The sequence below is a fragment of the Fistularia commersonii genome, chromosome 3, assembly GCF_037954325.1.
Source record: "Fistularia commersonii isolate RoL2024-O1a breed Wild chromosome 3, RoL_Fcom_v1.0, whole genome shotgun sequence".
Lineage (NCBI taxonomy): Eukaryota > Metazoa > Chordata > Actinopteri > Syngnathiformes > Fistulariidae > Fistularia > Fistularia commersonii.
In genome coordinates, this window is record NC_141286.1 from 3,492,396 (window position 1) to 3,519,612 (window position 27,217).

A 27,217-nucleotide genomic window follows, 5' to 3' on the forward strand; every position below is an offset into this window, starting at 1 on the left:
GTATTCAAATCGATCGAGGCGGCCGCGGTGGCCGATGCCGCTTGTGCCAAATATCCGTACAAATATCAGTCGATCACGGAGCGACCTCGTTGACATCGGCTGATTTTTATTTGTGCACAGCGATATGAACTCGTGTGTGTGTGCAACAAGAAAGTGCTGCGTAAAAAAGGAATGACAGACCTGATGTTACGCGTTTTTGATATCTGTCTATGCATCGCACGACTGTGTTTCCAGACACACTGACACTGTTGAAGTCCTGCACTTTTTTCAGGCCCGTTATTTTGTTGACTTTAACAAGGCATAATTTAATAGCTGGCATTTCCTGTACTTTCTGCTCTCGCTCAGCACCTGCAGAAGACGACTAGATGCATTGTTTTGGTTTCTTGGTGTCGTTGTCCATTAAACTCTTTCATCACTGCCACAGTTGCATTGCAAATCAAACCTACTTTTTAGCATGTTTCTTCTGTTCCGCCATGTTTGCAAACTTGTGGTAATTTTTTTTGTGATTTTCTGTTTTAGTGCAATACAATTAGGAGGAAGTTTCAATTTCCTGTGGGCCAATTAAAAGTGGCCCACTTTTTGGGCACCCCTGGTTTAGATGAACAATAATGGAAAGACAGAAATGTACAGGACTTGGATTTGACCAAAAGAGAAGGAAATGATATCAAAATATTCTGAAGGTGGTTTTTCTATATCCTTACAGTATACAGGACTGTCTCAAGAAATTACAATATTGTGATAAAGTTCTTTATCTTCTGTAATGCAATAAAAAAAACAAAAATTACTCTTTCATGATATTCTAATATTTTGACATAGGATTTTTGAGTTTTCTTAAGATGTAAGCCATAATTGAAACACTGTTAAAACACTTTATAGCCTTGACTTTGACACTTTATAGTTTTATTTGTATTTCTTATTCTCCCCCCCACCCCCCCTTTTTTTTTCCTGTTTATACAATTTTTCAACTATTATTTATTATTGTTATGTTTTACTTGAAACTCTGGCACAACAATTTCCTCGGGATAAATAAAGTTGTTCTTATTCTTATTCTTATTCTTATTATTCTTAATCAGCAATATTAAATAATAAAAGTCTTGCAATATTTCAGTTGATTTGTAATGAATCCAGAATGTATGAGATTTTTGTTTCTGTAATTGCATTACAGAAGATAAAGAACTTTATCACAATATTCTAATTTTCTGAGACAGTCCTGTAAAACGGTATATCTGGTGTAGTAAGTTCTGCTCAAGTTTGAGGGAAACTCTTAATTATACTTCTTGCGAATTTCAGGTTCTTTATTCCAACTTTGGGGAAACTGAGCTGTGACACTCATTTTACACATATCACACATATTTTCATCAATCTTAGGTTGTTTACTGCGTAATAAGTACTTTAAGAGTACTTTGATGTTTACACTTACTGCAATTTTCCATTATATATGTGTTAAAAATATTACGGGACATTTTGAGATCACTGTATTTCTAGGGTGGCATTTCTCAAATAATGTGTGAGCTTTTGTCTTGGAAGTGAAGGAAATGTTGTGAAGAGCTAACTGCTCCCCAGGCACTGCTAAGTTACTGCCTCTAGTCAAATTTTGCTGATTTTTTGCTATATGTGTAACTGAATGCAACTAAAATATAGTGCTTTCTACTATCTGAATGATATTTCATTCAATAATCAAAGTAAGACTCAGAATATTATCAACATTCATATATATGTATATGTATAGGCAGCAAGTTCGGCTATGCAGTGTGTGTGTGTGTGTGTGTGTGTACGTTTGTGTATGTCTTTGTCAAAAAAAAAAAAAAAACCTCACTAACCCAAGCTTACTGTTCTGTATATTTCCTGTGCTTCGTGTATTTGCAGGTATATTTGCAGTCCCTATGTCCTCTATTGTAAGTCGCTTTGGATAAAAGCGTCTGCCAAATGTAATGTAATGTAATGTAATGTAATATGTGACTTGAGGAATGAAGGTTAGTCACAGCAAGAGAGATGTTTGTGTGAAGCAGTAAATCCCAAGTGGAGATAAAGAAGGTGAATAATGTTACTTAGAGTCGGTATTCCAGAGGGTGGAAAGAATGGAGAAACAGGTTCAAGTAGGCTGGAGAAAAGGATCAGGAGTAAATAAAAGAGTATCAGCCAGAATGAAAGGAAAGGTAAACAGGACAGCGGTGACACCGGCGACAGTGGCGCTGAAGAAAAGACAGGAAGCAGAGCTGGAAGTCGCGGAGTTGAAGATGTTGAGGTTCTCTTTGGGAGTGATGAGGATGGATACTTTGGCCGGGATCAACCCATCGCGCTCTTTCCATCCATGAACATCCCAGAGTTGTTGAGTAAAGGCGGGGCCTCCCTGGCAACCCCTGCGTTACAGTCATTACATCGCATTACAGTCATTTAGCGGACGCTTTTATCCAAAGCGACTTACAAAAATTGCAATTCAATAACCGAAGATCCAAAGCACCAGTAGTCGTTATTCAAAAGTCACCACCAAATAGCCATCTCAAAACCATATACATACATACATACATTTCTTTGTTTTTTTTTTTGTTTTTTTTAGCTCACGGCGGAAGATGGGCAGCGACTCCACTGTTCCGATCTATTCCGGGAGTTTGTTCCACCACCGAGGAGCCGAGACCGAGAAGAGCCGAGACCGGTTCAATTGGCAGCCGGGGCTCGGAGTGATGGGGTGGACGGTCGCCGTGAGGTGGCAGATCGGAGGGGACGTGTAGGGACATGTAGCTTGACCATGAAGATATGACGGGAGTTGCCCATTCACGGCTCGGTAGGCGAGCACCAGGGTCTTGAACTTGATGCGGGCGGCTACCGGGAGCCAGTGTAGGGACATAAGAAGGGAAGTCGTGTGAAAGAATTTGGGACGGTTGAACACCAGGCAGGCTGCCGCTTTCTGGATAAGCTCCAGAGGCCTGATGGTCACTGCTGGGGCACCGGCAAGGAGGAAGTTGCAGTGGTCCAGAAGAGAGATGACTAGAGCCTGGATGAGTATCTTGCGCCGTATCCTCCGTGAGGAATCTGCAAATCTTCCTGATGTTGTGAAGGAGGAATCTGCAAGAATAAGCGACTGCTGTGACGTTCGCTGTGAACTGTTGGTTGTTTCTTGCAGTTGTGGTTGGCCTTACCACGGTGTTGACAACCTTTCCCCGGGAGAAAGAGCAGCTCAGTCTTGAGCTTCAGGTGGTGAGTTGCCATCCAATCTCAGATGTCGGACAGGCGTTCGGGTTTCCACCTGTGTGTCTGACGGAAGGAAAGACGGGATCAGCTGTGTGTCGTCAGCATTGCAGCGGTAAGAGAAGCCATGGGAGCGAATGACAGCACCGAGCGATATCGTGTACAGGAAGAAGACGAGAGGACCTAAAATCGAACCCTGAGGAACACCGGTAGACAGTCTGCGTGGTTCAGACGCAGCCCCCCGTTATGTCACCTGGTAGGAGTGACCTGTCAGGAAGGATGCAACAGGGAGATGCAGATCCTATGACACCCAGACCCTCGAGGGCGGAGACAAAGATCTGGTGGTTGACTGTGTCGAACGCGACTGACAGATCAAGAAGCAATTTGGCCCCTGGGGTCCCTGTTTACAACGCATTTGGTTTGGTCGTCTTTGTGAAACCAGAGTGTGAAAATTCTTGTTTATGTCTCCCCTGCCAGGTCTTTTTGAACCCTCATCTGCTTGGAGACTTCTGGAAGTACTGGATGGTGAAAGTCCTTCAGACAAGTTCTGATGGTAGATCTTTTTTGAAGCAGCCATTATTCACTTTTCATCCATGACTATTTTAGTCGGGGCGGACCGTAGGATGATGTCAGGCTGCGATGAGGTTGTGATCGTCTTATAATGTTCATGTAATATCACAAAATGTTTCAGTTGCCTTCCTGTAAGAGGAGAGACCGCTCCGTTATGCCGCTAGTCCAGGTATCCTTACCTCACCCGATGAATCTCTGCTGCGATGTTGCGGGTTCCGCCCCGTCTGCCTCCGGCCTGCGTGTCTCCAGTATTTCTGCAAGCTTACGCGGGATTTGGTGGTGACGCCGGCTGAACTGGCCCTGCATCAATGGTGCTTTGCATCCTGAAAGCTCGGGTTTTGAGAAGAGCAGAGCCGGCAGTTCTCATCTGATCTGTACCACAGGTACGGATTCAAGGGCCTGGGAAAGGTGTTGCATGCAGCCGAGCTGTTGTCGGGAAATCTCCCGAGCGTCAGTCCACCTGACACGACTGCTGACATCGGCATCCCAGGTTGCCTCGCCGATTACGGCTCCCAGTTCACTATTTCAGGCATCAGAAGGCCATTTCTTCCCATAACTGATGCTTTGGATTATTTTCAGTGCAACCCCTCCACCCCATCTGTCATTCCAGGCTTTGGTGACCCAACAATCTCCTGGGTTTGGAGGAAGCGCTCCCTCTTAGCGTGTTCTGCAGAATGGAAGCTTACGGTACAGTCGTCTCATAATGACTGTAAATTAGGGTAAACATTACATTACATTACATTTGGCTGACGCTTTTATCCAAAGCGACTTACAATAGAGGACATAAGGACTGCAAATAACATTTGCAAATACAAGATGCACGGGAAATATACAGAGCAGTAAGCTTGGGTTAGTGAGGTTTTTTTTTTTTTTGACAAAGACATACACAAACATACACATGGTGTACTTGGTGCCTAACCTGATCTGGGGCAGCTCAAGTATCAGCGCAGTAAATAGTCCTGAAAGAGCAAAGTTTTTACCTGGTTCTTAAAGGTTGAGAGGGATGATGCTAGTCTTGTTGCTTCCGGAAGTTTGTTCCACCACTGAGGTAGTAGAACTGAGAACAGTTTTGCCTGAGATCGCTTAGAGCCAGCAAAAGGTACTGCTAGTAGGTTTGTATTAGAGGAACGCAGCTCTCTGCCGGGAACATGAGGACTTATCATTTTGTTCAGATATGCTGGACCTGTTCCTGAGGTGGTTTTGAATGCCAGGGTCAGAGCCTTGTGCTTGATCCTGGCAGCTACTGGTAGCCAGACAGAGGGTGAACAATGCACATTAATGCGACAAAATACTTGTCGTTTGTCTTGCATTGTAATGCCAATTCATTCAACAAGAGGCATCTATGAGGCAGGGTGTCGTCATCATCCTGACCTGCCAGGGGTTGGAATTGATGGTGTAGCTTTTTACCAGGTAGAGGCACTAGTTATACAAATAACCCTGTTTGCTCTTGTAAAGTTAGTCTCTGATGATGCACATGAGCCAAAGACTGCTCAAGAAAGTAATAGCGTGAGGAAGAAACATATCAAGACAAGGCCGCTTATATTTCTGCTGCAGCCATAACACTCTTTTGGTCACCGACTAAAAGCCGTGACACCGGACGAGCGCCGGGATGTGAATCGACCGATAAACCGTCATCTCAAACCGTACATATAGAATCCTCCCTGACAAATATGATTATTCTGTCTGAATGCATTCAGTGAGTTATGAACTGATAAGCTTGTCACTAGGGAAAGATCTTATGCAGGAATCATTTAGCTTGAGGGAACAGATTCCACCTGGGGTTTTTATGGGTTAACGACAGGCCTGTCAGATTCTGTTAACTGTGCAGCATTGTAAGATAAGATCCTTCGCTGTCACTCCACATTCCTTTACAACAAAATTCCATTGTGCAGCAGTCCTTTTCACCGCAGCACAAGTATGTTGTAATGTGTAAAGTACCTTTAAGAAAACAAGTATAAATATCGCACTATAATAATGCAGTGTAATATTGCACTTTCTGTTGGAAGTTTCTCTGAGGGTCTGTGCGATCTTTGTTTGTTGGTGTTGAGAAGCATATGTGTTAAATTTTTGCATCGGGTTCTTTATTTTTCTTACATCCCGGTCCCCCAAAAAATCGAATCAATCTGATTTGAGCATCAAGAGATGAATGTGATATTGTTAAATATTAGTTTTCTGTCATTTGTTATCTTGGTCAGTCGCTGCACGAGGGGTTGTGTTGGGCCTTAAGCCAGTCCCAACTGGGATTTTGTGTGCTTTCTATTTTTAAAGAAATTAACGTTACAGTTTCTTAGTGTTATCTCATGATAGTAGGTGATTTTTCAAGCTTGTTATTTTTAAGATAATCAGCAAAAGAATACAGATCTGTGTAGTAACAGCAAATGCTTGAGGTCGCTGAAGAGAAAAGCAATAGGACTCCTAAATATGCTGTATTTCATATCTTACTTCCTGTGAAAAAAACGATTTCACAAGAAAAAAAAAAATTGCGCTATATCATTGAGATTTCGAGAATTTGAGGCCAAACCTGAAAAAGTCCTATACTTTAAAAAATACAAATATTTTAAAAATACAATGCTTAAAAAAAAAAAAAAAAAAAATTTTAAAGATACAAATACTTTTTAAAAAATACAATGCGTAGTGGTTTTAAAAAAAATCATTGGCTAAATAGTGAATCAGTAAATGAGAGTTGGTATTTTGCTGTCAGTTGCAGGACATCAGTGCCGTACTGTGCATAAAGTGCTAAATGTAGATAAACTTAACAATATTTCTACCCTCAATCTTTTCATTTCCGTTATTATTTTGAATCATCAACAGTAATAGTTTGATCCCGGTCATATTCTTTGCACTGGACTGCATACTGAGCGCTACTGCAGACCAGGCTGCCGTGTGTACGGATAAACACAGTAAATCTGATTCTCGTGTAATTACTCGGGTAAACACAGACAATCAAATTCCACTGTTTGACAACGGCTAAAATTTCGAGTTAAAAATTCCAAAAATGCTCTTTTGATGTTATGCACATTAATTTAATAACAATTTTTTTTTTTTTTTTTTTTTTTTTACACCCCACCACTTTCACATGGGGCGTATATGGATGTAATGTGTGTGTGTTCACAGCAGCTGGCAGGAGCGAGCAGCAGATTCTGGCTGAGATCATTTTATTTCATGTCTTTCATCTCTCAAGGAGACGCTCATTAAATGTGACTCCCCATCTCTGGCTGATGAATTCTTTATGAAAACAGTATGTTCACCCTACTGTATGCTCCTACAAAGATATCTTATAAAAGTTCAATTAACTGGGGCTTGATGATCTCAATGAGATGATCTCTTACAGCTAAAAGCTCCCACTACACGGTCCGCTAAAGCCTTTCCACAGCGATAGCGCACACGCGAATACAGTGAGGGAACATCCACCAGTGAATAACAAAGGAAAGTCAGACGCTGCATGGGGATTTAGATGTTCAAAGAAGCAGCTTACGCCTCTGGGCCTCGCAGAGCCTGCTTGAGTCAGTGAATGAAATCTGTTGTTTAACAAGCCTTTATTGGAATCCACACTTCTACCAAAATGTTGAAGATCAGGGACAAACAGAAGCCCTCGGTGGTGGTAACATGAGCCAGTGATGAGCACGAGGCCAGACATTTTCTTTTTTTTTTTGTCAGGGAGGCCATATCAGATTTTATGATTCCTGTATTGGTAAAACAAGATCCACGGGCTGTATGTTTGTCTATTTGTGTGTGTGTGTGTGTGTGTGTGAGCGCAGCCAAGGATACGCTAGGCTTCAGGTGGTGGATATAGCAGAGAGCGAACCGCCTTTGGTTTTCTCACTTCTTTCAAGTGTAGTTTCAAGAGGGGTTTGTTTCAGGAGTCCCACAGGAGGTCTGTCGAGCCAAACACTTCCTGTAAGCTTTGAGATGCTTTTTGTGACTCGGAATTTGAAGGAGACTCCGCTGGAGATTCACCCCGACAATTTCACTTTCTTTCTTGTCAAGCAAAACAAATGCTGCCAATTATGTCAAAAGCTTTGAGCGTGAATTTGACAAATGGCATTTAGAAGTTGGGAAAACATGATGTGGCTCAAAACATGCTCATTTTCTATATTTAACACAAACAACAGTTTGTAACATTCATCGTATTCTAAATCCAAATAAGACGTTCTGCCACGGAGACAATTTTCTCCTGATATTTTCTCGTGCCAATTCGGGTCGTGAGACTTCAAAAAGCTTTTGCGCATCAAATACGGGTCGACCGAGACGTTTCTATCCCGGCGAAATGCATTCATTTTCAATTTAGCTGATGGTCTATATTGAAAGGTAGGATTCAGTAATAAATTTATTTTGGTCGGCCCTTCTTACAAAAGACACACACACTCACACGCGCCTTGTTTTATGGCCGATGTAATTGCCCTTTTAATCCAATGTTGCCGTTTGCGGGTCAACACCGCAGGGGACCTGTCAACTTCGGTGAAACAGGTGGAGGAAATAGCGAGCGACAACGTCAGCGATGTCAAACAAATCTGACTTTCGCGATTCTCTTCTTCTTCAAAACAAGGCTGATTTGCACTTCCGGTTCGTTAGACAACATCAGAAGCTATTTAACTGTACTTTGACTCTGACCTCCGCATTTATCACGCGTCACGGCGTCATAGATGCTACATGTAATCAAGTAAAGCAGATCTGGTCATCTATAGATTCTCGCAGTCTTTGTTAAGTGAGCTGAATAATTGCGATGCTTATGTAATCGGTTCCCCCAAAAGTCTGGCTCTGTCCCACCCGGCATTATTGAAAGTACACTGGAGAACATGGAGAACATCAATGCTGTTCCATGAATAACTAATAATAGCTGCTCGCCATAGTGTACTGTACGCTCCCTACTGAGCCAGAGCAGTACCGCTATAAACAAACCTTAATACTGATGTAAATAGAGACTTGATTCCATGCTGTACATTTCTAGATAGTTCTGTTACTGAAATGCAAAATTGTCGTTCCAGCCTAATAATTAGGCAGAATACCGAAGCATATATTTGGCCTGCTACCCTCCCACGGTGCCGGTGTTTACCACGTGATGATTTCAAGTACACACTGACTTTTATGGGTTACAGCAGGGGCGGGAAAACTACGGCCCGCGGGCCACATCCGGCCCGTTGGTCTTTTTAATCCGGCCCGCCAAAGATCGGTACATGATTGAATGATCGGATCAATGAATGCGGGAGCTCGAACAGGAGATGATTTCATTTTTGGAGCTACTTGAGAACACTTGAGAATTTCACAGATTAGCTTTGTGATTTAGCTTTTACCGTGGACATACCGTGAATGACCTGGACGCAAAGCTGCGAGGGAAAAATCGGTTTGTGCGTGAAATGCGAGCAGACGTCGGAGCCTTCGAAACCAAGCTGCTTTTATTTTCAAAGCAAATATCAGACGAGTCTGATATGTACTGTGAACAATTTTTTTTATATGTATCGTATCTTGTGCTGATCCTTTTCAATTTTAAAAGTCAAAAGTGCGGCCCCTGAGCCAAAATATTTGCCCACCCCTGGTTTACCGTCATTGTTTATCAACAACTGTAGTTTAATTCTAAAATGCTAAGCCAGTATTATTTACTAAGTAGTAGTTTGTGCAATGTGGACTTTATGATTTAATCTTTTAAACCCCACCGAGCCCCTCGGCAAGCTCAGCACAATGGCCAAATAGCTTCGAGAAAATGATACAAATACATACAAATGAAAAAGGTTAAACACCATTGCAACTGAATATTTTTACACTGAAGAATTTTTAATTGCTTCGTGCACCAGTTTGCATCGCAGGATAAACACATTTTTTTGTGCACTTTCGTATAATGATGAAATACGTCTTGGCCGCGGCGGCACGGCCCTAAAGGCGTGGATACACTTTTCCCGGCGGTCTCGTCTCGAACCCGCCTCCATCTGATCTCGCCATTGTTACTGCCCGCTGTGCGAATCTGCGTCCGCGACTTGGACGCCCATAAACCCTTCGAGTACACCTCCGTCTCAGTCAGATTAATCATGAAAATAAACCCGCCCTCCAATCCCCTTCTCTCTTCCCTAACACACACACACACACACACACATGCAATGGCTCCTCAGCCACCACAGGGCTCCTGGTGGAGGTGCTGAGGGAGCAGAGACAACATTGTTTGAACTACAGTAAAACGCAGCTCCCTTCAGCTCCCACATCAAAGGGAGAGGATTACCAACAGCCTGCTGTAATGAGACCACGATGACTTGAAACTGCTGGGACAGCTTGGTACCCTCTTCCCCCCCCAAAACCCCTGCATCGTTATGAGAGACACCCTGAGAAAGACAATAGTAATCTAGTAATGTGTGTTTCTCCAGATGTAAACTCATCTATTGTGTGATCCTGCTAGAAATCGTTACCTCACACACACTTAATCTAGTCAGCGTCTGCGCCGAGGCTTCTGCTAAATTTAATGGTCTGGATTTCAGCGGCTGGAGATATGGAAACCATTTTCCAAAAAAGGGACTCAGATAAATGTCATTTAGTCCAATATGTTCAATACATTCATGTAATGCCTTTTCATTATTTCCCCTGTATGTTTTCATCAGTTTACATGCTGTTGTTGCTCAATTCCCTGTCTTTTTTAGTTGGATCGTTCCTTAACACTTTAGGAACTGAAAAAAAGCACAAGATAATAATAATACTAAGAATAATAATAATAATAATAATGCATATTTTTAACAGGAAGGTCAGTTCATACCTGAGGTTCAAGACAGTATATACAATTAAATAGCAATATTAAATGGCATCTGATAAAAATACAACACTAAAAAGATGGTTAAACACACACATGAGCAAAGTATGTCGTTTCAAACAGACTTGATGTCATTTAGTCTACATTTTGAAGGTTTTCTTTTTATCTAGTTTATGTAGTTCTTCCTTACAGTCATTATGTAATAGAGACCACATCTCTTCCAAAAAATAGATATATACTCTGGCTTGTTGAACACACTAAAAACTTCTTTTTGTATTTCACTCCCATACTTCAGTTCACTTTTATGTTTTTTTTTTCCAGTCTGTTTGTTGTAAGAATATCAAATATTTGACGTTACAAATGTATCCATCATTATTCAATAGTATAAGATTGTCTGTGTTGATGTGCCTGGTGTGAGAGTGTGTGTGTGTGTGTGTGTGTGCCATTCTGATATATGTAAGGGGAGATTAAAAAAATATATGAGATTAATGGATACAAATTTTTCATTTTACTTGCAGTGAATCTGTGCAAGAAATCCAAAGCTGCTGTTCTCTATGGTCATTGTCAAATATTATCATTGCAACTGGAATATTTTTTCTCTTGAAGAGGTTTCCCCGCTCATCTGAGAGTCTTCTTCAGTTCTTACAAGGCTGTGACGAGTTTCGAGTATATAAGCGCTGTGGCGTTTTGTTAATGACTGAGTTTTTTTTCAGAAACTAGGTTGAACGGGGTTGTTATGTTAATGTGGTCGTCGTTACAAAGGTAAGAATCCCGGGGAATCTCCTGAGATAGAATCTGTCTTGGAGCCCCTCCTCCCTCACAGACGGTTGTGATGAAATGAGAGGTGAATCATCTTCAAGAGAGGAAAAAAAAAATACAAAGTTCTGTTGCCATATCAAGATTCGACGATAAAATTCTGACCTGAATGATTGAAAACCTTAATAGACATGTTAAAAGGGACGGATTCCTGAGTTATTTTTTTTAAGCAAACAAATCCTATCTTCAGCTTCCCCTCAATCTGTTAAATAGTTCGAGTTCCTTTTTTTTCCCCCTCAGAGAATTTGTTTTTAATGAGTCAACATATAATATTAGTGAAGATATACAATTCCTCCCGTGGACTGAAGTTGTTCCCAACCGGCTTTGCTCATCTCTCCCTTCAGGAAGAAAAAACACAAATTGGTTTTGCTTCTTTAGACCGTGCATCCGACCCACTGGTCTGAGGATCGACGACGCGCCGTCTGTCAAACCCTCGAAGGCACGTTTGTGATTTTGGACTACATAAATAAAATTGACTTGTATTAACATGACTGTGATGCTTCAATATGTGTGAAGTTCCCGGCCTTGGCTGCACGGTGCAAGCCTCCGCTTTATTCGAACACACGCTTGAGGCCTGAAGAGATAAAAAAAAAAAAAAAAAAAAAGGAAAAGAAAAAAAAGGCTGTTTTAATGAAAAGATAAGAGAAAAAAAAATTAAGTGCAGCACTATTTAGATTTTCTCATTTGCATTCCAGGCAAACATCTCATGACCCCCTTTGTGGGTCTTTTGACCCGGAGGTTGTGAGCAAATTCAGCAAAAATTGAACAGGGTGTCTGTGAAACCATAAAGGTTAAATGATTTTGTATCTCTTGAAACATGCAGGGTAAGGCATTCTTATTATACAGTTTTATTCACCCCAAATAATAAATAGGGTTTCTACTTCAGTGTCTTTCTGACTTGATATGGAGGCTGAATGAGAGATGGCACAAAACCTGCTCCCTCTCATCACAGTGTCAAATATATGAAAATTGAAATAACCGAAATCACGCAAAAAGAGAGAAAAGTTATTTTTATCCAGGAAAGAAAAAAAAAAAAAGATTCAAATGCAAATTTTTGAGCTGCTTTGTATCGTTAATTACATTTCAATACAGTCATCTGTCAAGTAAGACGTTTTATCCATTCTTGCAGGAATCCCAGCCAACAATGAGCTAATTAATTCATGTTGATTAATGTTACTAATGTGCAATTATGAGTGTAAACATTGTCTCGTTAATTGAAATATACGATGGGAAAATGTGCAGATTTCTACATTGTCTTCCGGTATCTCTAGAGTGGTGCGTTTCGTGGCGTTTGTCATTACCACGTCAAGGTCGAACGTGTCGCCTTCTCTAATTAATTTGTATTTGTGCGTCTCTGTGTGTCTGAGCTCCTGTGTGAGAGCTTTAATTACCACTCGTCGCGCCCGGCTCCTCCGACGCTCCCGACACAGGAGTGGAAAGTGACACACTCCCTCACATGCCCTCCTTGGGGAACACTTATCAAAACAATACGCCGGCTGTCATTCAAACACAGCCCTGCACACTTTACGTACTTTCAACTCCCTCCGTCCTTTTTTTTTTTTATTTTTTATTATCCCTCTCGCCTTTTTCTCTCAGTGTAATCCCTCCCTAACTGGAGGGATTCTCAACAATCCAACGGTTTGTGCAAACAAACACAACACTTCATCAACAAATAACAATATGTTGAAACCCTCAATTGAATATGAGAGGCAAAGTGCTGGCACTGCCATGCATCCCTGCCTTTGTGTTGCCAATCCCTGTAAAAAGTTAATGTAAGCAGGATTCATAGGGAGCTGCTGGTGATGAAATTATGGTGTAACTGATACCAACGTGCCATGGCTGCATCTTTGAAGGAGCGGCTCTTCCCATCCCGCGTTGCACCGCTGGAGAGGAGAGGACTTGTACAGTACAAACGGACAGATGGAGGGCAATACCGCACGAGAAGCGAGCAATCGTTTTGCCGCAATAGACAAAAAGCTCATTGTGGATTCAACATTGCACAAAACGCTGTAATAGCGTGGACTCGCCTGTAAATATTATAGAATATACAGTAGCTTTTTATTGCACAAACATTTTGCTTAGGTTCCTAAAAACAACTTAAAATATGCAGAACCTGTATATTTTTCACTCATTTTGTTGCACAAATAACACCAAATATGTCCAGACTGAATTAAAATTATGAAATCATTCTCTTTCCTTTTGGAATTACATCTCGTGTTTTGGAATGCATGAAAACAAGTGTCACACTAAATTTAAGGAAAACAAAGCAAGAGGTCATATCAAGCCAATTATATTGAACATAAGAAAGAATCACCCGAGGAGCAGCATTTCCCAAAGAATACAAATATGATTAAAAAATAAAAACCTTAACAATATTTCAAGATAGAAATTTAAAAAAATCATCTGTTAAAAGTTTTTTTATGGCAAATCATGCGATATGGAATTGCAGTAGAAAAATTGTGTGTGAGGTTTCTGGAAGTACAGGTAAGACTAATAAAACAATGTCTTAAAAACAAGTGTGATAATGTCAAATTTACAACATGTATGCTGCACCAAATGAAAACGCTGCTTTTACCAATCAAAGTAATCCACTGACTTTTCCCATTGTCGAGAAGAATAAATGTTGACGAATCAATACTGCAATAACTTATCTTCAATATGCAAATGTATTCTGTGACTTGATGCATTTCTACGAGACACCTGGTATTTATTTTCTTAAAACTGAGTAATAGTTATCCTATTGTATAACTAAAAAGGAAGAGTACAGCATATAATAAACTGCTTTTTTAGGAATGTTGTGAAATTAGGCCCTTGACAACAGTAGATTAAATTTAAATGAGAAATATTAAGAAAGAAATTAAATGTTTCAGTGATTAATGTTAATGTTATTCATTTAAATGTGTTATTCCTTTTGATATATCACAAAATTCAAATAAATAAATCCCCATTGCCGGTGAGCTGACTGAATATAAAGCCTGCATTTATGAAACAGTAAGAGTAATTCAGTATACTACAGGCTGCTATTTCATAAATATTCAAGGATATTTATTTTCAGTATTACATCATGTGAAATTACAATACTTTATTTTAATCAGTGCACTTAATTAGTTAAAATGTCTTAAAGCGCCTCCTTGTAGGTGTTTTCTCCTCTTATGTTCTTTCATACGTTGGGACTTTACAGAAAATATCGAAAGTCACATCAAACTAAACACAGAGGCGTCTAATTTTCGAGTCCCGTACCCCTTATCATCATTAACGGCAAAATTATAAATGTGTAGCATCGCAGTCAGATTAACGGAACAATCAGGTTCCACATTAATGCTTTGTTGTTTTGTAAGAAATAAGAAAATAATAAAAGTGAAAAAGGATGTAAAAAGGGAATACCACTGTCATCCATACACACACACACACACACACACACACACACACACACACACACACACACACACACACACACCTAGTATATTTATATATATATACATAAACACAGTGTCTGAGAGAGATCATATTTGAAATATAATGAGATAGAATTGGACAAATGAACTTGAGGTGTACTTCTTTTTGACTTTGTGCGGAGCAGATTTGACAAACACTCTTGCGGAGGTATTGCACTAACCAACCAGCCCAACTTCTCCTGATCCCCGCGACCTGGTATGATTACAAATTCATGCGAGACTAAAGAGGTTCATCATGCATAACGGGGGAAAAAAAAAAAAAAATGCACTGTTTGCAAAAATAGTAAGATCGAAACAATGGAGGTGCACTGCTCTCACTGAGGGGGAGGCCCCTCGAAACTGGCGTCTGTGGCCGGGGATGCCAAAAACATGTTTTTGAGAGGGGTGAGCCAGTGTTGCCTATTACTATAGCAACAGGAAGACCGGGCTGCTTCAATCAGCGTGTGGTTTCACAGAGAGGCAGAGGATAGGCAGAGGAGCTCCTGCCAGGCGACAGAGCAGAGACATCCGGGTTTTACTAATGAGGGTCTCAGTCAACCTGCCTGACCTCCATGCACCCTACCTGTCAGGCTAGGGGTCAGGGCAGACAGGCTACATGGGGGGGTTAAATACCATGAAATAATAGATAGAAGGTTTAGACACTTTAGAATTCAGGGTGATTCAGTCTGTCAGAAAAATGTACCCTGATAACCACTTTCATACTGGCCGCACGCTGCGTTTTCATACGGAATAATTGGTAATAAATGTCTTCACATAGAGACGATGGGTTTATCTCGGTGCAAATACAGTTACAATTACCCAAGTATTGTTTTTCCACAGGAAGGAACCTGCACATATAACTGAATTGGCATTGTCAAGCATGTGTGTGTTGTTAAATTGGAAAAGTCTAGATAAAAGGAACTCATTAATAAAACACAAAATGTTTCTATTCATTTTAACAATTCATAACATGTATAAACAGATATCCTAATTATTGCAATGTAGGTCTGTCAAATAGATTTATTCAATAAATGATGTGGCTGGTATCTGGAGCTTCGAGTATTCTGTGTATGTGGATAAACTATTAGTTTTGTTACAACATAAAACATGGATGACACAATGGAAAGAAACTGATATTTGATAGGTTCACAATTTCATTTCAGTGAAAAACTGGTTTATCATTCAACTGATAATACAAAGAGTGTTTAATTCAGTGGTATTAAAAAGGATTTGTGCATATTATTTGAGAAAACCTATGTGAAATATAATCACAACATTCAGACGATGTAGGATGGATATACTGTACATAATGTATAAGACCAGACAAACAAAACATAAAGATTTTGCATAAAGCAAAGCATATGTAGCAAAGGGGCAGTAGCATTTACAAGTTGTTTTTAAGGTCATTTGCAACCAAATTGTGATAACTGATTTTGGTTTAAAATATCCCATCTAACCGCTGCACGATAACATTGTGAAAAATACGTCCTCTTTATTTTATGTCATTTCATATTTTTTTCCAGTCTTTCTCTAAAATCTTGCTTATTTTTAAATTACACGTCCAACTTTGTTTACAGCCATACAGTCAGTTTTTGGTTGTTATTTTTCTATTGGAATCATCAATAATTTCCTTTTTTATTTATAGCCAATTCCTCAAATGTTTTTTTAATGTGCTATTTTGCAGAATGTTTATTTTTTGTGGTCACATTATATGTAAAAAAACGCAAAATCCTTCTAATCTCAGCTTATCAGTTATGATTATTTTATTGTTTCTTCACCTTACAATAACAGGAAGCTGTGTTTGTTTGGGTTGTGGACATTTACTGACATCATATTTGGTTTTAGGAAACAGTCACTTAGTCACCTTTAAAAACTAAAAGAATATTAAGTGATAATATTAGTATCTGAGGATTGATGAAATGAATTCAAAAAATTGCAATTTAATCATTCACTCTTATCGTTCTTCCATCAGAAGTCCTTAACAATGTGTTGCACTAAAATAAACCACAAACAGAACTTGAAAAAAATGCAGCCAACAAACAAAAACACAAAAGAAAGAAAGAAAGTGATATAGTTAAGGGTGAACAATGGGACACATTCAGGTCTTTTACAATCAAAAGAGACGGATAAAACCACAATTTTTAAACCAACTCCTGTACAAAGTTATCGCATAATTGCAAATTATTCAACAGGATATTTACTGAAACTTAATGTTTTGTTAAGTTTCATTTAAAAAAGGGCCTTACATTCACTAACACTTGAATTGTCTCCAGATCCATGTCAATATTATTCTGACCATAAGGTTAGATGTAAACTATGAAATCCTAAATTCACAAGGTATTGAGTGTATAAGTATTGGTACTTTTTTGATGATATGGCGGTCTTTACAGATCAAGATGATCCTATATCCTTAACTTTTTTTTATAGTGTTTTAATGAAATGTATGAATAGCGCAAATGTCTAATACTATTTCAAATTGACACTTTGAAAAAGAAAAGGTGTACTTACTAAATGGGGCTGGAGTTTGTTTGAAGATCGACCCCTTCTCCCCTCCAAGCACTGAAATTAATATCAATATATGAAACATATATCGTGGTATTAAAAAGGAAATTTTTTTCTCAGTGTGTTTATTTTCATCTGAAACTGCACCAGAAAAGGGCAAACCACAAATAAACATTGCTAATCAATGCCTGACCAAACTTTGATAGTTTCCTTCCACCTCTAGAAAAGATAATATTTCTCTCTCGATTATGTTTTTCATAGAAAATATAATAATACAAGTTCACAACTGGGGAAGTGGGGGTTGGCAAATGATTACAATAACAAAACAGCAAATGGAGAAAAAAATGCAACCCAATATTTTCACAGCGGTCTGAGGGTTTTTATCAGAAACTGTTTGATGCAGAATATTAGGGTTAATCTTACCACCCACATGGTTCCTTCCATCCTTACTGATCCTCACTCAGCGGCACATATTGCAAGCAGCCGTAGAGCCCACAGCACAGCATGTTAAAACCACTAACCAACTGTTTTACAGCTTTTCTAACTCTAATGGTTTTGTTGTGAATCAAGACAGGAACGCTCTGACCCTCAAGTTTGGCTGTGGGAAAATTTACTGTACACAAATTAATATTCTCGCAGATTAGGATGAAAAACCTACGGTGAGAAACTGGTTCGAGCAGGATTACGACCACTTGGATCATTCGATCAGTTCATTTAGATATAATTAAATAGAAAATTGTAATTGGTTTTGCTCCTAAACACCGATTAAGATCGATATCAGAAAATCCAAGCAGGCTGATTTAATTTGAATATGAAAATAGTGTACTTTCTGAGACACTTTGACTGTAGCTGACTTTTTTCTATTTGGCCAAACTTTGTACTTCCACTTCATTGCAAGTCAGAATTTTAGTATTTTGTAATCATTTCATAAATTTGACACCTTTACTTTACGTACTTCTCACAGACACACTGACCGTCATATGACATGTTAAATATTCTGTTTCTTAAAGAGTCGTCTTTTTCTCCTTGAGAGAGACTTGGTATGTAAAACAATGCAAAACTCTTTCAGAAATTGGTTCCACATTGATAAACGACAATATTAACATACTTTCACAGACATTAGTGAGTGATAAAAACACCCTATAAGATGTGCAGTGGTAATATAGCAAATTAGTCAAAAGAGACACTTGCACTTTATCTGATGACGGCCAGGGAAAGCAAAACGTTTCACAACCGCAGGCCATTTGTAAAATCACCATTTAAAAAGCACGATGATAACATTAAAACGTTATAATGGAAACTGTAACCATGGTTACGAACATATTTCTCTTCCCTTATTTGGACCAATAGCGAACTGTGTAACTTAACTTGATTGAATGAGAAGTTTAAACAAATAAAATGTGCAAAAAGTAAAAGTAGTTCTGCATACAGTACTGCCTTAAACTGCTACAGTAAGGTATACTGGTAAGGCTTATTCATATTGAGTGTTTTTTAAAATACTTTTAATGTCACTTTTTATCATGTAGTTTATCAGCTTGGAAATGCTTTGGATGAATCAACAATAATGGTAACACATTACGTGATATGCAAGTTTGTTATGTGTCAAACAAAGTGATACATACAATAAGTGAATAAAGGATGGAAACATGAGTATTGAAATGTTTGGAGAAAAAAAACAACTCTTTGCTAAGCCAGCTTCACTGTTTTGTTGTGCTGTGCCCTGCATTTTAGGGCTGTTTTTGTCTAGTTTTAGATTCCTCCGAACCTGAGAGCTGCGACGTCTAATACCAACAAAAAGCCTTGAATCTTTAAATAAGTGACTAAACTGAATATTCGACGCAGTTTCATTTGCACTTGAAATGTCAGAGAAACAAACCTCTCTCACTGTCTTGTGTGTCGCGTCCCCGCCCGGAGGTCAGACATTGTTTGGAGAGACTTTTCATATATTTATTCATGATTTATTTTTTTTTTCTGGGTAAAGTTTTAGCCTCAACACTCCAGGGTTGGTCCTTCTAATATGTAATGATTGGCAATCAGCGTTTGAGTGTGATAGCAGGCCAATAGAAACAGGAAAGTTCCCCAGATAGACCAATGGTGTGGCCGGAGAGCCGGCGCTCTCAGCGCGTCCCCTGCGGATCTGATGCAACAGGGCTGCAACTAAACTTATACCTTCCCATTGCTTACAACAAGTATCCTTCCGCCGAGCCGCTCCGCGAACTAGACCCACCCGATGAACGTGTTTTTCACAAACTCCTGAGAAAAAAAGTCAACTCCGGGTGCGGGTTTATTCTTATTTTCGACTTTTACTCTATTTACACCCAAAAAAAATCGAATTAAGCACTTTACCTGCAGTTTTTCTTTTGAAACGGTCGCTCTCTGATGCTAGCATGAGGGATTTTTAAAGTGGATTTTATACCTCACCTGTTTTTTTTTGTTGGTTTTTTAATAAGATAAGTTAGAATGAGATGGTTATACGTTAAAAAAAAAGTCGAGGAAAAAAAAAAAAGCTGGGGGAGAGTAAAAATAAAGCAGGGCATGGGAGCAGCTGTGTTCGGGATAACGGGAAAGTCCCCAGGTCCATGACGTAACAGCCGGCCGAACTCTGTAAACTGCGCATGAATCCCGTCTTCGGTGATCAGGTCCGGCCATTAGGAGTTGTAGAAGTAGCGGATTTAAAAACTTTGTGTCGTCCAAGTGTTGTTCGTCGAAATAGAGCTTCTCGAAGAGTCCCCGACTTCCTTAAGGGAAAACATGGCTTTTTAAATTCGTCGCCGTCTTTCCGTCTCACCGTAAAAGCTCCGTGTGCTTTGCTTCTGCGGCGCACTTTTGTATCTGCACTACTCAGAAACTATGGGGTGAGTAAAAGTACTTTTGTTTATGCTGTGGAAGATAAGAGTAAACTTCCGAGAATCCTTTTCTCTTTTATTGTTGCTTTTATATCACCGTTATGTATTTATTTCAATATTACCATTTTTCCGTGTGCAAACAAGTTCTTTCCAACTATTTTCTATTTATTAATAATTCCACGTGGTTGTATTCATAAGTTATCACTAAAATGTCTCCGCCTTTTATTTGTCTTTTGAATAGAAACGTCGTCTTGAATCTTGTGAATGTGTTTCCTTGGGATCATTTAAAGTATTACACATTTATATTCAACTACTGGGAAAGTCACTGTAATATTTATTGTTTTGTTATTTGTTACTGTTTCTAATATTTTTTTTATTTTTTCAAAAAAATAAAAGCCGTTTTGCATGTTTTGTATGAATAACGCCATTGCTTTCAATGACAGGTTGTCATTTGAGCGGACAGGAAGTTGAACTTTAGCCAAGACAATTTCAAAGTAAAATAAAATATATTTAAAAAAAAGTTGTTATTGAAGAATACAATATTGAATATTCCGAAGAACAACCCCATACCTGTCACAATTCTTATTTATGAAGTTTACGTTGTAATTGACAATTTAACAGGTGAAATTTAAAAATGTGTAAAATGTCTTTGTTTTTGTGTTTTTCAGGTCTCTAGGTGTTTCCACAACTCTTTCTTGCAGCCAGTGCACATATTGTGCTTTTGAACAATTTAATCGAAGCAGACGACATAATGGCGGCATCGATCCTTTGCAAGAAAATTCCTCCCATTTCCACAGGCGAGCTCAACGCTTTCCCTCTCCGACAGGCTAGCTATAGCCAATCACAGCCCGGGACGGGGGCGGAGTCATCGGAACGGCAACACTTAATTGGTGAGTTTTGCGAAGATGCTTTTTTATTTTTCCACATCCCGAGGTCGGAGCCGCAGTGCAGCACGGGGCTAATGTCGTACAGTGAGTACAGCTAAGTGGATATTTATCGAATGCAGACGATGCTGTTCAATCATTTTCAGATGATCGGTTAGTTGTTGGATTTTATTGGAGTTACTGTTTAATTTGAACTTTTTTGTTTTGTTTTTTTTTTTTTCGTTTTTTTTCACATCACATCCCAAGCTCATGTTCCATTTTTTTTTTCTCCTGAATGTGCCATTTTTATTTCGCTTATTCCATTCCATAATCTGATGAAAGAAAAATGGATGGCATTGCTGATTTTCATTATTTTTCGCTTTTCTATAGGTGATGGTCACTCAGATTGGATGACGGAAAAAGTTGATTTGTCTTCATTTGTGTCAACAAGCGAGTCTTCTCCAAGCTCATCCCTTCCGCCCTCGCCGTTAGAACATGATGTCAAGGTGCCCTCGGACCTGGAGGTCATGACCTCTTTACTGCAGGAGGAGCTGGCCCAGTTGGAGGACTACTTCCGTTCCGAGTCCACGTCCACGGCAAACAAGTTGGAAAAATCCTCAAAATGTGACAAAGGTGCCCAAGCCATGGGCTCCCAGTCTTATTACCAGTTACCCTATGGCTCGTATGGGACCAGCCAATCAGAAACCAGCCCTGTGGTTGTTACCTTGGCAACAGGGGAACTGGACCTGGCCAGCTTCTGTGGCGGTCCCATCGGCCGAACCAAAATTGCACGACCGGCTCCTTACAACTACCACCACCGCTACCATCACAACAGTGGGCGAAGGCTGATCAGTGAGAAAGTCGGAGAGGAAGTTGGACTTGATACGTGGGGTTCCAGGGGAAGTTACTCAGGAAGCGCAGAGTTGTCTGTGAACCACTACTCGACGTTGAAGACGGTGAGCAAGAACAGCCTCGGCAGCGTGAAGAAGGTGAGAGAATGTGCTTTATCGTTGAAGGAAGAGGAGAGCTATTGTTTCTCGGAAGGAATGTTTTGCAGCGAAGAGATTGCGCGAAGTTTTTGCCTGGGTGGCTCGTACGACGGCCACCACAAGCGTGAAGGACAGCTGATGCACAACGTGAAGGTCAATGTAAGTTACGACAGCACAGGGCTCGAGGTCTTGCACTGCAGCAAAGATGGAGGACTTTCTGGGAGTGTTCCCCAAGAGACAATGGTGGCCGCTGACGGCTACTTCCACCAATCCATGGCCAACACAGAGCCTTACCATAGCTTTATAGGTGACCTAGACCAGCCGTCACAAGCACAATCCGTAGAGCCCCAACACGGCCACTACCTCTATCCAGAATGCCTTGCGGACCAAAGCTACGAATGTCTGTCCAGAGGGGAGGGCGAGGGGCCGCTGCTGGGCGCCCCCATTCATCGCCCCACCCAAAGGCTAAAGGACGAGCCCTGCTCTGTCAAGCCGTCTCTGGTAGTGGGGGGCGCCGCTTCTCTGGACGTGGGCAGTGGAGAGAGGAAGCAAAAGAAGAGAGACCAGAACAAAACTGCTGCTCACAGGTAAACATCGGTCACTGTGGTGCTCAGAACAGATGTGTAAACAAATGTCGATGTTGCTGTCAGTCAGGGCTTATGTGTATTACGTGGTGTCTCAACTCTTTCTTTGAAAATCGAAAAGCGTGACAGAATTCAGAGTTTTATTTTTAAACATTCGTAAAAAAAATCTTTAAAATATGGAAGTATGTCATTTCAAGAACTTGGAAATATGGAAAATTGATCCAAATTCTCTCACATTTCTTGATACATGTCCTGCACATTTACGTCATAGCAGATACTGGCCAATTTCTTTTTGTATTTTTTTTTTTTTAGCTTAGTGACTCAAATCTAGCAGTTGTGATATTCCAGTCAAAAAAAAAAAAAAACAACTTCTCAGTGTTGTGAATTCAATTTTAATTTCCTATCACCGAGCTGTAATTTAAGGAAAGTGCATCTCTTAATTTTGCAGGTAAATGTGGACCAGAAAGTATGAAAAAGTTTTCTGTTGATAGCTGATTAAAGTTCGTGTTGTGTTACATAAAGCAGCTGGCAGAGAGCTTTAAATGTCCTGCTGAGTCTCGGATGGATTTGGAAAGTCCCTCACTGCCGGCCAATTCCTAAAAGTCTGGCCAGACGGTGTGTGTGTGTGTGTGTGTGTGTGTGTCTGTGTGTGTGTGTTTGAGTGTTTGTAATAGTGTATGTAAATGGAGAGAAAACTAAGACAGCTTGATTAATCATTTACTTTGCAATTAAAAGTAGGGTTGTATGTGTGCCGCAGCACAAAGGTCACAACGGTCGCACCATGAATGAACACCAATGTTTCCCGTCGTCCGCAGGTACAGGCTGCGTAAGAGGGCGGAGCTGGATTCGCTGGAAGAGGAGCTGCATGGCCTCGAGGGGCAGAACCGGGAGCTCCGAGACAAGGCGGAGTCGGTGGAGCGAGAAATCCAATACGTCAAAGATTTACTCATCGAGGTCTACAAGGCTCGCAGTCAAAGGCTCAAACAAGACGGCAGTGCCTAAAACGCCCACGCTGACCTCACTATCCAAACCTCCCGACCAGCACCGAGAGAAAAACACCAACAGGTTTTTTTTTTTGTTCCCCACAAAATTGAAATGGTAGTTGCATGAGTTTGGTAGTACTTTTATATCTAAAGAAAAAAAAAAACAAAAAGAAAACACAATTATATATATATCATATATAATTGTTTCCAAAAATGCAAAATGGAACGCGAACTAAAACACATCCTCCTTAGAAAAATGAAAGGGAGAAGCTAAGAGAAAAAAAAAAAAAAAAAAGGTGACAAAACTTTGACAAGCCTTAGTGAGGTGGCTTTAAGAGGAACTCGTCCGTGACCACTGTGATCCGAACTGCACTCACAGCCTTGTGAAGACTGATGGTTTCTAAAAGATGAATCGGTAGTAGTGATTGAATTTGCTTGTGGTTTTTGTGACACATAACGCGGGCTGGCATCAAGGCAGATCCACACTAAATATATATTTTATTTAATATTTTTTTATTTTTACTCAATAATGTTCATTTATCAACTTAAAAACAAATAAAAGGGATTGCTGAATAACATGCGCTAAAAATATTCATGATTTAGAGAGTTTGTATTGCTAAACTGTCGCGTATTTACACCTCTTTAACACATTGAGATACAATGCATGTTTGATTTTGGAAAAGCATGTGCGAGTGTTATTTGAAGGCATTATTCTGTTAACTGCATGGCTTCAAGATGCCCTTTGCATCGATTCTCCTCATCAGCTGGCGACTTTTCCTCTTAGTTCTCCTTCGCCGGTGTGATTCATACTCAGGTTTTGTTTGTTTTTTTGCGCTGAGAGACACAATCAGTCACTGGCTTTTTTTTATTATCCTTTCCTTCCCTCCCTTTCTCGCTCGGCTGTATCTTGCGGACAAACAATCACCTTGTCGACACAACAATAATAAATCGTTGTTGAGTAACGGTACGATTTCACCGTAAATTTTGTTTTCAATTTGATGTATCTGAAATTCAGGTCCTTTTATCAGTCAATGTCAAATGTCAGGAAATGATGCATCAGGTGAATTACAGCCAAATAAACCTGTCATGTTATGTATCATTCATTCTCTGCCTTTGGACTGTTTTTCGCTGCATGTCGTTTCTATTGAGTGTATTCATTTCATCGCCTGGAACCGAACACACAGCAGGGGCATTAAGAGATAAAGAGGTTCTGAATAAGCCTGCTCTTCACCTTGTTTCTTGGCCAACAATTCTGCTAAATTCAGACGTTTTTGCAGGCGGCAATGCTGTCAATGCATTGCCCGGTACTCACCACAAGGAGGCAGCACATCCGCGACCGCGTTTGACATTCGATCGCTCTGCCACAAAACAAACCGGCGTTCTTAATGTTTCCCAATTTGTACTTCTATAAGCCACCTATGGGTAAAAAATACTTAGGCAGTTTATTGTGTCACACTTAAGTTTGGGACTCATTTCCTCCTTCATCCCTGGGGCTGAGGGAAGTGATATCAAGCTCCAGCAGTCAACAGATAGCATAAGTTGCCTATCTCATCTCCCAACTCATGTCGGGTGTGCGTGTGTGTGTGTGTGTGTGCGCATATGTGCGCGTCTGACTGTGTGTGAAATCTCTTGGTATCTCTCCTAGCAGCCTTTCAAGTGCATGAGGCAATATCACACAATACTTGCAGGAAGAGGCGAGAGATGCAAGTGAACTATCAGAATATAAAAGTAGAGGGTTGACAGTGAGCGTCATTAGATGTGCTTGTTCACTCTCCTTAATGTTTGCTATTTGTTTTGAAAAAAATTGGAGTGTTAAACACTGTCACCAATATGGATTTTTTTGACAGGATTCCCACTGTTGGATAACATTCTGTTAACATTCTATTGATTAAAAATGGTTCGTTAAATCGCCTTCTGGTACAGTACTAGTATTTTCCGCTCTTCTTTATCCTATTACCAGTAATGTCAGATGAACAATAAGGAATAAAGGAATAGAATATTTTGAGATTTAGAAAAATATCACCAGAAATATATATTAGATCATGAGCAGGAATATTCCAATTTAAGAGACCTCACAAATTTGTGAAGATGAAAATTCATCAGGAAATGAGGTGAATACTGCATTTCAACAGAATAATTGTATTTGCACTGCATTAAACACAGTTTATATACAACTCGTGGCTACTGTTGATAATTGATAATGGAGGAAATGGAAAAAAAAAAAATTTGCGGCAAACACTTCTTAATTGCAATTTCTGGAATTTTGGTCATCAATTTTTATAACAACAGTGTCATAATCTATATTAATTGAATTTTAAGAGTGCTTCTCAGAAACATCGTACACTGTTTCTTTCAAATATGTTGTTGCAGTGTCTTTATCTTAAAGTAGCTTCAGGTGTAATTACTAGCAACTTTGGTGTTTGGAGTGGCCTCAATCTAAAGAAATGGGATAAATGAATATTATCAATATTGTCTAATTATATTTTTAAAGCCCACACACTGTATTTATAGAAAGAGAAATAGGTCAATAGGATGAAAAATAGATGTTTTATGGTCATGAACAAGGATTTGAACATAAACGCCTCCATGCAAATTTTTCAACATGCCTAATTGTAAAAATGTGAAAATATAGATTTCTTGTCTCATCTCACTTGAGAATTAGAAATAATAAATCATAATAAATAATAAATATCCAGGAGATGATTGACTCAACGATCAACGAATGCTCATTGAACGAGGAAGTAAAGAAATAGACTGAGATAAAGTAAAATGAGATGAACAGAAATAAAAAAATACAGATAATTACCTTACCACAATTTGTTTTTCCATGAAAATTTTGTTGTAGTTATGAAAGACATCAAATCATTTAGAAAAAGTAACATTATCTGATTATATGGCTAAATTATAGTTATTAGATAGAGATCGAACCATAATTGTGGCACATCTACAATACACATGTAAATGTACTTTGACTCTTCAATGCTGCATTAAATACACTATGAAACTAACTGGAAGCATCAACTCCCAAGAGCTGCTGAATAATAATAATGTTACCTCAGTCTAATCAGAAAAAATATGATGATTTTGATAATGATTAATTCATCTATTCTCTTTACAGCTTGTCCCACACACAGTTGGAGCCAATCCCACCCTGGACCCGTTGCCAGGCAACCGCAGGACCGCATAGGGCCATCAAACCATTGATTCTCTCATTTAAAATCAGTAAAATAAAGTAAGATAGAAAAATAAAATGAAAGAAGTCACGTACAAATACCTGTATATGAGTTTGTGGAACAGTCATGGAGATACAGTGCAGTGTGATGATGTTTCTTTACCACGAGATGTCGCTCTACATTCAGAAACTAACTGCACTGAACTGTAGCTCACACACACACACACACACACACACACACACACACTGAATGCTACACTCAAACGCTACCCGTGAACTACAACATCAGTGAAAATCTCAACTGAATATGTCCTTCATATTTCATGTGATCACAACTTATAAAAATATTTAATTTCACTTTTGCTTGACGGCATGAAAAATGCAATTTAAAACTTTGGTTTCCTCGTTAAGTAATATTAGGGCTTAACTGGCCATTTTTCTATGTTTTGTGTCGTACTTTAAAACATATTACATTATATATAACATATAACGTTTTCAAGAATTAATATTTCTATATACTTTTTCAGATTTTCACATGTCTCCTG

At 39.5% G+C, this 27,217-nt stretch overlaps 1 protein-coding gene and 1 long non-coding RNA gene across 2 annotated transcripts; one reads left to right on the forward strand and one right to left on the reverse strand.

Moving 5' to 3' along the window:
* Positions 1-2,723: 2,723 nt before the first annotated feature.
* LOC147235247 (uncharacterized) lies at positions 2,724-19,353 on the reverse strand. Its single transcript, XR_015104361.1, has 4 exons — positions 19,112-19,353; positions 17,242-17,292; positions 3,138-3,252; positions 2,724-3,063 (listed from the first exon to the last, which is right to left on the reverse strand). It is a non-coding gene; the product is annotated as an uncharacterized LOC147235247 (long non-coding RNA).
* Positions 19,354-19,824: 471 nt separating this feature from the next.
* On the forward strand, positions 19,825-24,603 carry LOC147235248 (uncharacterized). Its single transcript, XM_086141530.1, has 4 exons — positions 19,825-20,090; positions 20,750-20,971; positions 21,335-22,520; positions 23,333-24,603. Exons 2-4 carry the CDS (start codon positions 20,833-20,835, stop codon positions 23,517-23,519), a joined length of 1,512 nt encoding a protein of 503 aa, XP_085997656.1. The 5' UTR covers positions 19,825-20,090; positions 20,750-20,832; the 3' UTR covers positions 23,520-24,603.
* The last annotated feature ends 2,614 nt before the right edge of the window (positions 24,604-27,217 follow it).

Coding starts and splice junctions, on each gene's coding strand:
- LOC147235248 (XM_086141530.1), top strand. CDS start 20,833: ATGGCGGCATCGATCCTTTGCAAGAAAATTCCTCCCATTTCCACAGGC. Junction 20,972..21,334: donor GGAACGGCAACACTTAATTG/GTGAGTTTTGCG, acceptor GCTTTTCTATAG/GTGATGGTCACTCAGATTGG. Junction 22,521..23,332: donor AACAAAACTGCTGCTCACAG/GTAAACATCGGT, acceptor CGTCGTCCGCAG/GTACAGGCTGCGTAAGAGGG.